Raw genomic sequence first — 11359 nt, 5'->3', positions numbered from 1 at the left:
AATGCAAACGGACGACGAAGCATGGTGTGTAAACCCATGCTTCTATATAGTAGTAAAGTTCAACTCGATATGGGTTTTGGATAATTTAAAATCTGGATTTCCATGAAAAAGCAAAATGTATGTTTGACTAAAGATGAAACTTATTACTCCCTTCGTTCCAAAATAAGTGTCATCTTAGTAAATAAAAATGTCCCTAAATAACTGTTATCTTACGAATTCAAGACAAAAATTGATAAGTGTTTCCAATTATACTCTTAGCATAAAAGAAGTAGTTTTCTTTAATATTGCTCAATTCTCAAAAATTATCTAATAAATAAAAATACAACAACAACATATCCAGTGAATCCCATAACGTGGGGTCTGGGGAGGGTAAAGCGTACGTAGATCTTACCCCTACCTTAGGTAGGGAGGCTGTTTCTGGAAGACCTTCGACTCAAGAAAAAACATAGGAAAGGTCAGATACGGGTAAACAATTCAAAGCAATTATGAAAATGAAAACAACGAAAGTAAATAAGCCATGATAAACCATTCTGTGAAAACAGATACTCGCAGTAAATCAAGTGACAAGAAACTACAGAGCAATACAACTACTCGTAATAAAGGATAAACGCGACTACCTACTAGCCTTCTACCCTAATATGAGTCCTCCATACCCTCCTATCTAAGGTCATGTCCTCGGTAAGCAGGAAATGCGCCATGTCCTGTCTAATCACCTCTCCCCAATACTTCTTCGGCCTACCTCTACCTCTTCTGAAACCGTCACTAGCCAACCTCTCGCACCTCCGCACTGGGGCATTTGCATCTCTCCGCATCACATGCCCAAACCATCTCAGTCTCGCTTCCCGCATCTTGTCCTCCACCGAGGCTACTCCAATCTTGTCTCGAATGACTTCATTCCTAATCCTATCGCTCCTAGTGTGCCCACACATCCATCGCAGCATTCTCATTTCCATCACTTTCATCTTCTCGAACACGAGATTTCGATCGGCCAACACTCCACCCCATACAACATAGTTGGTCTAACCACCACTTTGTAGAACTTGCCTTTAAGTTTTGGTGGCACCTTCTTGTCACACAACACTCCGGAGGCAAGCCTCCATTTCATCCACCCTGCACCAATACGATGTGTGACGTCATCATCAATCTCTCATTTCCTTGTATAATATACCCAAGATACTTGAAACTATCTTTCTTCTGTATGACTTAGGTGCCAAGCTTCACTTCCAAGTCAGCCTCATGCACTATATCACCGAACTTGCATTCCAAGTACTCGTCTTGGTCCTACTCGGCCAACCCTTTAGACTCCGGCAGTTTGTCTCCAAACCTTGCCTTAGCGTTAACTCCGCTGCGAGACTTGTCAATCAGGACTATGTCATCCGTAAATAACATACACCATGGCACCTCACCTTGAATTTGCCGCGTCAATCCATCCATCACCAAGGAAAATAAAAATGGGTTAAAAGCTGATCCCTGGTGCAACCCCATCACCACTGAAAAGTGCTCTGAGTCTCCTCCCATAGTCCTTACCTCGGTCTTGGGCTCATCATACATGTCCTTGATCGCCCTAATGTACGCCACAGGTACACCTCTAGCCTCCAAGCATCTCCATAGAACCTCTCTCGGCACTTTGTCGTATGCCTTTTCTAGGTCGATGAATACCATGTGCAAGTCCCTCTTCCTCTCCCTATACTGCTCCATCAGTCTCCTAATAAATAAAAATAGTTTAGTAAATTTCATATGATATTATTAATTTTTTAATGGACGAGATTTTTGTAAGGTGAAATTCATATTGGGAAGATGGGAGTACTCTAGCTAAGAAGGGGGGAGGGGTGTGCATGGCCTAATTATTACACTGATGAAGTAAAGACGGATTCTTAAATTTGAAGTAAAGTTGATTGTAAAAATTAAATTTTCAATTAGAATGTTTATCCCCGCCAGTGCACATGTGATAATACAGTAGTAATTATGAGCAGATAGTACTTTTGATACTAAAAGTCAAAACTTTCTCGATTAGGAGTCTCATTGAATGGGCTTAAAAAAAACAGCTTATAAGTTGCTTTAGGTAAGTTAAATTAAATAGGTTTAATTATTTTTTTAGATTTATTTTGATACTAAGTCAACACTTTCGAGATTGGATCAATAATAATGATAACAAGTTGTCGTGTCCACAAAAAAGTTAGAAAAAATAAATTAAACACTCAAAAATTCACTTTATTCAGAATTAGCTACTTATAAGTCAATCCAAACGTGCTCTAGATCAATAATGATAACAAGTTGTCGTGTCCACAAAAATGTTAAGAAAAAATAAATTAAACTAAGATTTTCTGCATTTTTACATTAAAAACAAAAGGAAATATATAGCAAAATGAATTAATTACGATGTAAAACAAATTATCTTTCATTCTAAAAATATACTCTCTCCGTTTACTTTTATTTATCCACTATATTATAAATAAAATTTTACTTTTATCTGTCCATTTTAGAATATAAAAGAAAAATATTTTTTATTTTATTTTATCCTTAACATTAATTACTTAATTTCAAATTATTTTCAAATCTATTGAGATGATACACAAATTAATATGCGTATTATAGTAAATTATATACTTTAATTATTAATTTTTAAAAGACATATAAAATAAAAAATGGACAAATGAAAATGATCGGATGGAGTAAAATTCTTTTTTTCACTAGACTTTCTTTATATTTTATACCCCTACCCCCACCCCCAACGCACACACACCCCACCCGCACAAAACAACACTGATAAAATTTAAAAAACCATGGATTTGCAAAGTTGGTGGCAGTTAATCCTAGTCAAAAACAGTCAAACAAAAAGTAAATATTTATAACCAAAAGCAACAAAAGAAAAGTATAATAACATGACATGACAAATATTAGAATTTAAAACAAAACAAATAATAAGAAGGAATCTAAACTCAGCTGGCAAAACCAAAGAACGTTGGCGGGTAATAATACAATCTGAAACAAAAAATAACTTATTTTTTAGTTGCTGTTGAAAAGCTAAAAATGTTTTGTTTTGTCTACAAAGCTAAGATAGTTTTTGTTTATGAACACAAAAAAATATTTAGTTACTATTAAAAACCAAAAAGATTGTTTTTTTTTTTTTTTAAACTTCTTTTCTTGTTTTCATCATTACTGTCTAAAGCAATCAATAAACCCCACTAGTTCATAAATTTGAAAAACATTTTACTTCTCTTGATAAGAACAAAATAAATGGAATTTAATTTAAAAATATCCAAATCCAAATGATTTTATGATCTGGGGTTGTTTTCATAGTACTGTAACTTTTATTACTATTGTTTTTTTTTTTTTTTTTTTTTTTTGTGACTGCAAAAATGGAGAATTCTGTAGTTGTTTCTGTTCAAGAAATGCATCAAATACCAACTGAATTTGATTCTTCTGCTAATACTAATTCAGTAAGTCTCTCTTTTTTACTTTTATTTTGTGCTTCTTATTTTTCTTTTTTATCTTGTTTGTGTTTTATTTGGTTCTTTTTGGTTTGGTGAGTGTGGTTGTCTGTAGAAAGTTGCTAAAGAAATGATCTTTTCTTCTTTTCTTTTTGTGTGGGGTTTCTTGAATTTAATGTTATTTGGTGATTGGTGAAGGAAAGATGTGGAATTTATGGAAGTGGTGTAAGCTGGAATGTGAAAGATTTGATTTTTTTTTTTTTTCCCTTTTTTGATAAGTGAGTTTGAATGAACTGATGAATTAGTTGGTCTGAGATATTTATGGAATTAGTTTAGCTAGTTTGGAGCTTTGATGGGTTTTGTGCATTTCCTCTTTTTATGAAGTAGTAGGGAAAAAAAAAAGGGGGGGGGGGGGGGAACAAATACTCAGAGCATGTATTGGCACAAGGCCTAGAGTCTCATTTTTCTTTTTGGTTTTTTTCCCTTTGGTGGGGAAGGGTTGGGGAGTGTGATTGTGTATAGAAAATTGCTAAACAAATGATTTTTCTTCTTTCTTTTTGTGGGGTTTTCTTGAATTTAGTGTTATTTGGTGATTGGTGAAGGAAGGATGTGGAAGTGGAGGAAGCTGGAATGTGAAAGATTTGATTTTTTTGTTTCCCCTTTTAGATAAGTAAGTTTGATGAATTAGTTGATTTGGGATATTTATGGAATTACTTTAGCTAGTTTGGAGCTTTGATGGGTTTTTTGCATTTCTTCTTTTTATGAAGTAGTAGGGGGGGAAAAAGAGAAATAAATACTCAGAACATGTATGCCAAGAAGACTTTGTCATTTTTGTTGACCTCTATTGAGACTTGAGTTGTACTAATCATTTGGTTTAGCATATCTGATCTCCATTTTGCGTTTGGAAAATCCACTGTTCTTCAGATGTATAGGTTCTGGACAAAGTTGTAACTTTTTGCTTATAAATGAATTCCCATTAGATGAGTTTGTGCTCCTTTTATAAGTTAACTATGCCGATCTTTTCTTGCTTTTGTATTATTTTGGTGCCTTTGTGTTCTGAAATTTACATCTATGGAAAAAGAATGGAGAGATAGAAGAAGCGACTTTAGTGCGACAGCAGTCAACAAGACGGCCAAACCTCGCCTCTTTGCAAATACCTTCAAGATCTTTGGAAAATGCATTATCCAGTTTTACAAGAATAGATGTTCCAAGTCCTAACTCTGCCAGATCAGGGTTGCCCCCAAGGCCCCACTCTGCCAAGTTCATATCATCTATGAAGAATCTGATTCCACAGAAAAGCACTAGGGCCAAAAACGTAACTCTCGATGGTGAAAAGACAGTTCTCATTATCCCAGATATGCCACTTTCAGATAAGCCTTCAACTTCGAGGTCATTTTCTCTCAATAAAGTTTTGTTCTCTTCGACGACAAAATCAATCCGCTCTTTACCAGAGACACCGATGGGAACTGTGGTAAAGCCTGCAGAGGACAATTGTGTGGATGCTCACTCAGAGTTAATTGTATATCTTTTGTCCTAATATTTACTTATTTGGATGTACTGTTTTTGTGTGTACTCCTTCTTACTTTTTCTTGTTTGTACTGTTGATTTATTTACTGACAGAAACCTGAAGCCCAACAGCACATGAAGCGTTCGTTTTCAGTGCCTATCCATGTTAAAAGCAGAAGCTTAAGGAGGGAAGATTCTAGTGGCCGTCTCATCCGTGTAATTTCCAAAGTTGTTCGCCCAACCACGGATTCTGATGCCTCAGCAGACATAACACAAGAAACAGAAGACGGTATGCCAAATTTTCGTGCATCCTGATTCTTATAAATTTTATACTTGTCACTAGCTTCTCCAATTGGATAATGCTACACGAGTGAATTTGACAGTGCATTTATGATAAACTGTTTTGATCATTTTCTGAACTAAAAAGGTTCTTGCTACAAGCTTTCAACACTAACTGTTATCTGGATCATTTTGTGTACCTGTTTGATTTTGGATAAGCACCATTCTTAATGTAACAGATCATATATGTAAATTGATTCTCGGCACCTTTTTTCAGTGGTTAACACCTCTATGAAATGAGGTAATGAATTATTTTCATATTATTAGTAAGAAGAATAAGTCTGGAGTCTATTGCCTCTGGTGTTCTGTAGGGATTGAGCTGCAGTTTTCTCCTTGGAGATTATAAAAGCTTGCAATAAAATTTGTATACACAATCAGTCTTTAAGAACTACTAAGATGTTAACTCTATATGCATGTGCCTTTCTCTGCGTATCGAGAATTATATCCACTCGTGATTTAGTTGCTACTTGTGGCAAGTTATACTGAAACATTTTCTATGGTTGTAACTATTTTTGTTTGCTCATCCTCTACTTGCTCATCCTCTACTCCCTTGGTCCCTGTGTCCCAATTTATTTGACATTCTTTCTATTTTGGTACATTTCAAACTGTTTGACACCACTCCAAAAATATTACTTCTATACAGCTTTCAAGAATTCAAATTCAATTACTTAAACATTTTAATATTTGATGTGATAAGACTGGCACTTCAACTACTTCTATATTTTTTCCACTACCACAACTATAATTCTATCAAATTAAAATTAGGACTCCATGTCTCAAGGAAAATCATTTGTATATCTTACTTTCAATTAGTTAAGGTCTTTGTCCCAACAATTTTTTGATAGATACGATCACAGCCTTAAATTAGCTAGAAATAGAATTGGCTATGTCAAATAGGAAGTACAAATTTATGAGGATGATGATTCTGAATGGAGAATGCTGCTTAATTATGGCAATGACTAATTTCTATTTGGTCACTTTCTTTTGCTCTTGAGAGTACATAGAATCCTTGAATCTATTAGGATTTTATACTTCATATAGGTCAAGAGTTAAGTCTAAAGGGACTTTACTCATGCTGTCTCCTCTCTATAATGGCTTTTCTCCTTCGCTATCTACAGCTATAGATAATACTGGTGAAGATATTCCCGAGGAAGAGGCTGTTTGCAGAATTTGTTTTGTTGAACTTGGTGAAGAAAGTGAAACATTTAAAATGGAATGCAGCTGCAAAGGAGACCTTGCACTCGCTCACAAAGACTGCACCTTGAAGTGGTTTAGTATTAAGGGTAACAAGATCTGTGATGTTTGCAAGCAGGAAGTACGAAACCTTCCGGTAACATTATTGAAAATTCAAAATCCTCCAACTGCTGCCAGAAGGTCCCAAACTGTTACACAGCAGAGAGAAGTGCCTCGTTACAGGCAAGTTCAGCTGATAAAGTTTTGCGGCTTCCTTTAATTTCACTTGAATTTTTTGTGAACCTCAGACTTAAAATATGTCAGATAAATATAACCAATCAAATACTTTGTGATTCTAGGCAGATTTTTCTATTGCAAAATTTAGCTTCATGCATTTAGATTTTATGTCTTTGCAATTCAGTCAGTCAGTAATGGACATTATGGACATGACATAAACATTTGGAAGTTCTTGATTCTTTACATGATGCACTGTAAAGCACGAATCATTAGGATCTCTTAATCCTAAAAACCTTCCCAATTACTCATGAACTCCTAAATCTTGACAAACATTAATAATTGCGTTCACACGTGTGTAACATGTTTTTGATATTATCTAAACATATGGAAGCTTTTGATTCTCTGCTTGATGAACTGTGAAGCATGAGGATTCTTACCCCTACCTTGTGATGGTAGGGAGGCCGTTTCCGATTGCTTATCTTGCTGCTGTTACTGCCTATTATTACTGCTGCCTTTTCATCTCTCCTTGAGCCGCGGGTCTATCGGAAACAGTCTCCCTACCATCAAAAGGTAGGGGTAAGGTTTGTATACACTACCTCCCCAGACCCCACTTGGTGGGATTATATTGGGTATGTTGTTGTTGTTGGTGTCAAAAGTTTCTCATTTATTCCGTGGTACCTTTAACCAAGTTATTCTAAATGTTAATGAGCGTCACATGGAAATCGGTTTGTACACTTAATTGGGATTTGCCTTTTACTTTTTCTGTCAACAGAGTCTGGCAAGACGTACCTATCCTTGTCATGGTCAGCATGCTTGCATATTTTTGCTTTCTGGAGCAGCTTCTGGTACTTCCTTTTGTTTCTTCATTGTTATATCTCTTCCTACACGAGTTAATATGCTGAGATAATCTAAGTAAACCCATTTTTATTTATACATTATTTTTAGAAGATATAACTTTCATCATAAATATTATGGACTCAAAAGAAAACTAATTGTTAGCACTGTATTAAGGTGGCTTAAATTTGTCTGATTATAGATGTAAGGGGAGATTTTGGAGCTATTGATGGTTTTTATCTTTTTATTACTTCAAAAGATAATATATGAATTAAAATAGTTTTTGAACCCTCAAACGGACTGATAAAGAATCGTGTGCAAGATACATGAATTTTTTCGTCTAAAATTACTTCCATAAAGAGGAAGCCCCAGTTTTACAGGTTTTTAGGAAGTTGGGTTTTATGTGCACATTTCAAAAGCATATGTCAACAAATGCACCAACCCTATAAACTAGGTAGCAAAACTGCACATCTGAAAGTAGGACAAATGACACACGGCTCCTAAAAGCTAGGTTACTAAATGCAATTTTGGCTTTATTTATTCACTGCTTGGTTCCTCATCTCAACCATCATGATATTCATATTCTAGATTCATGTTATTCATTGTTTAAGTGGAATATGTAACAACATGTCACACCATGAACTTCTATAAAGGGTAGATGGAATAATTGGTAGCTCATATCATGTGTGGGGGTAAATTAGTGTAGCTCATTACTGCAATACATGTCATTGTTCGGTATATCCATAAAAGTGATTGTTTAGTAAGTCTCTTTAAATGTCAAAGCTTGTAGTGATATATAAAACTGTCCAAAAAATATAAGCCACTCCTATTAAAGGCACAACCATTATTTTGGTCATATTTCATTTAGCCTTCAGATTCTGTCTGATGTAGAATATTTGCATTTATCAATTTATCTTGTATTGTGACAGGTGTCTGACTTAGGCGCTCGAGCTCTTGCCATCTCTTTACCTTTCTCTGTTGTTTTAGGCCTCCTTTCTTCTATGATAGCTTCTACGATGGGTATGATTTTTTTCTCTTGATTTTCTTCTTATTAGATGTCATTTGTGAAATGATTCCAGCCTAAAATTTCTATTCCTGATAATTTTCTGTCAATGGTTAGGTTAGCTCATAGAAACGGAGATGAGAATGCACACTCAACACAATAATTCCCCTTTTGCACTTAACTGAATGCCTCCAAATAGATTTTGGCTAGAGAGACAGAGAGGCTATTAATCCAGTGAATGCATGTTGGATTTTGTCTCTTTAAATAACTAACAACTGTAAAATCACTGTCTATGTAATTTAAAAATAATATTAAGTATACGCAATTTCACCATTTCCTAACTTGAAGTTAACTCAGTATATCATAGGATTTACAAACGACTGCTAAGTAGCCCACATATATTGGAATTTTGATCGTTAGTATACATGGTTAACGTGTTTGGATAAATTGTTCTGTCTCATTAGCTAAAAGCCTGTGATTGGGTAAAATTGTTCAGTTTTCGCATGTTAGCTATCCCATTTTCACAAACACTCTCTATCACAAGGGAAGCATCTCCGCTACAATTCTTTTTTTAGGAACAGTTTTAAGTGAAAGCAAAAGAAGGAAAAAGATCTCAACTGGTTATGATGCTATATTGCGTACCTCATCAATAACCATGAATATAGTGAAATTGACCTGGCGGACAAAATAACTGAATGGCTTAGTCTTTTAGAAATTCGACATGTTTTTATTGTTGCTCATTCTTTACACATTCCTTTTGATTTATTTATTTTTCGTTCGATGGATGAGTCTTTTTATTAAGAATGATAATTACATTCTTTGGCCATTTGCAGTCAGCAAGAGTTACATATGGGCTTATGCTTCATTTCAGTTTGCAATTGTTATCCTATTCGCCCATATATTCTATGCAGTGGTAAAAATCTTTCAGTCTTTAATTTGCTATATTTCCAAGTTTCCTGTTTAGACTGGGAAAAGGCCATTGGTGTTTCCACCTGCAAAAATAACAGATACGTAAAGATTTACATAATTGCTAAATGTGCAGCTTAATGTTAATGCACTCCTATCAGTGCTGCTTTCCTCCTTCACTGGGTTCGGTATTGCAATTAGTACGAATTCGCTCCTCGTAGAGTATTTGAGATGGAGAGCAAGCAGACGCCTTCGATCATCACGTGCACAGACAACCAGTGCCACGCAGCCACACGTTCTGCCTGATGATAGATATTATGGCTACCCCACAAGACAACATCACCACGACCACCACCCTCATAATAATCAGCAGCAACAACACCAACCATTGCATTCTGTAGTTGGACGATCAGAAAATTCTGGGCTGCCAGAGATCAGGCTTCAGAGTGCTTAACTCAGTTCTAATATTTTCCAGAGCATCAGGTAAATAGTTCGAAGTCAAATCCGTATTTGATGCTGGTTGTATTTTTGTGTTATGAGGAATTCCTCATCTTGTGCTACTTTTAATAGTACCATGAAAATTCACTTGGTACTTAGCAGCACAAGAAATAGGCCGCATAGAAAATGTGCCATTAAGGTGAGCATAGGTAAGTTGTAGAGCATTTTATCATCAAAAATATTTGAAAGCATGGAACTTTGAATACTTTCGCTACTTTATGAAATATAAAAGGGTCAATGCTTTTGATTGAGTGGTTGTCTTGACTGGTAAATCTAGAGAATATTCTTCAAGTTTCATTATTATGTTGTCAGCTCAACCATAACCCAATGTCCTAATAAACACCTGGTGAACCAAGTTTCTGCCCTTTTAAAAGTCCAATTTCCGACTTCTCTGTCTTTGGAAAGTGGCTGGCTTTTGTTTCCTGACATGAGATTCTGTGTGTTATTTTCCACGTTCGCTTTCATATGGTTCAGAATATACTTTGATATAATTAAAGAATGAGTTCAAGTTATATACATTGTCAGTCTAAAAACAATTTACACCATCAGTTTGTATTTACTCATTGTAGCAAGTGATCTATCTTATTCTCAAGATTATGAATCTCACATTTTAAGGAGGCTTGCTTGTAAATATTCATTCGGTATTATAGTGAAAATATTCTTCACACGAATGTTGCATAACTTAAAACTCTTTAAGAATGAGTGCAATTTTTGTCCTGGGGGCTACCCAGGTCGCCCAAACTCTCCCCTATGGATAGAATGTTGTCTGGGCCAAGAGCCATTATTAGAGAGTTCGGAGCCTAAATGGCATAAATTTACCACAAAAAAGTCAAAAGAGGTTGTCCTTTCCACGATAAACCAAAAGGGGTTTATCATGAAGGGGAGCAATGTTTTACGGCAAAAAAATTGTCAAATCGAAATTAATTGTCAAGTAAAACGTAGCCAACGTTTTACAAAATAAAGTGTTTTTTTTTTTGTTTATGAAGATGAGGTGCCTTTTGATTTTTCCCTTTTAAAATTTCAGTGAAGCTTTTTTTTAATTCAAACATACACCACAAGTCATATAATAATTAACTCAAACAAATATTCTAACTCTAACCTTTCATACAATAATTAAAAATGCGTTTTCTAATATGTGAACATAAAAAAAAATACTAAAAATATAAGTTAAATAAACGTTACAGATTATCTGAATAGTAAATGTTAAATTAAATACGTAATTAAACACCACAAGACATATTATATATTTATTATAATAAAGACAACAACATATTCTTGGAAGATTACATAAGGAAACAACGATCATACAACTTAGGAAAAAACATAAAAATCAACAAGCAACAACAACTATTGATGATTTTTGTCGGGGCAACGTGCAAGCAAACAGGTCATAACAAGAATCGCTGCTCCGACAGAAATCAGTAGTTGTTGT

General features: G+C 35.0%; 1 protein-coding gene and 1 pseudogene across 1 annotated transcript; one reads left to right on the top strand and one right to left on the bottom strand.

Annotated features, from left to right (window-relative positions):
* Positions 1-359: 359 nt before the first annotated feature.
* On the bottom strand, positions 360-1551 carry LOC132038454 (uncharacterized; annotated as a pseudogene).
* Positions 1552-2981: 1430 nt separating this feature from the next.
* LOC132036652 (uncharacterized) lies at positions 2982-10178 on the top strand. The gene is made up of 8 exons (XM_059427034.1): positions 2982-3440; positions 4513-4950; positions 5052-5226; positions 6395-6692; positions 7459-7531; positions 8450-8540; positions 9357-9436; positions 9566-10178. Exons 1-8 carry the CDS (start codon positions 3360-3362, stop codon positions 9881-9883), a joined length of 1554 nt encoding a protein of 517 aa, XP_059283017.1. The 5' UTR covers positions 2982-3359; the 3' UTR covers positions 9884-10178.
* Positions 10179-11359: the final 1181 nt, after the last annotated feature.

The sequence above is a fragment of the Lycium ferocissimum genome, chromosome 11 (assembly GCF_029784015.1).
Source record: "Lycium ferocissimum isolate CSIRO_LF1 chromosome 11, AGI_CSIRO_Lferr_CH_V1, whole genome shotgun sequence".
Taxonomy (NCBI): Eukaryota; Viridiplantae; Streptophyta; class Magnoliopsida; order Solanales; family Solanaceae; genus Lycium; species Lycium ferocissimum.
Note: the sequence above shows the minus strand (reverse complement) of the source record. Positions and strands in the feature narration are given on the sequence as shown.

Coding starts and splice junctions, on each gene's coding strand:
- LOC132036652 (XM_059427034.1), top strand. CDS start 3,360: ATGGAGAATTCTGTAGTTGTTTCTGTTCAAGAAATGCATCAAATACCA. Junction 5,227..6,394: donor AACACAAGAAACAGAAGACG/GTATGCCAAATT, acceptor CGCTATCTACAG/CTATAGATAATACTGGTGAA. Junction 8,541..9,356: donor TATGATAGCTTCTACGATGG/GTATGATTTTTT, acceptor GGCCATTTGCAG/TCAGCAAGAGTTACATATGG.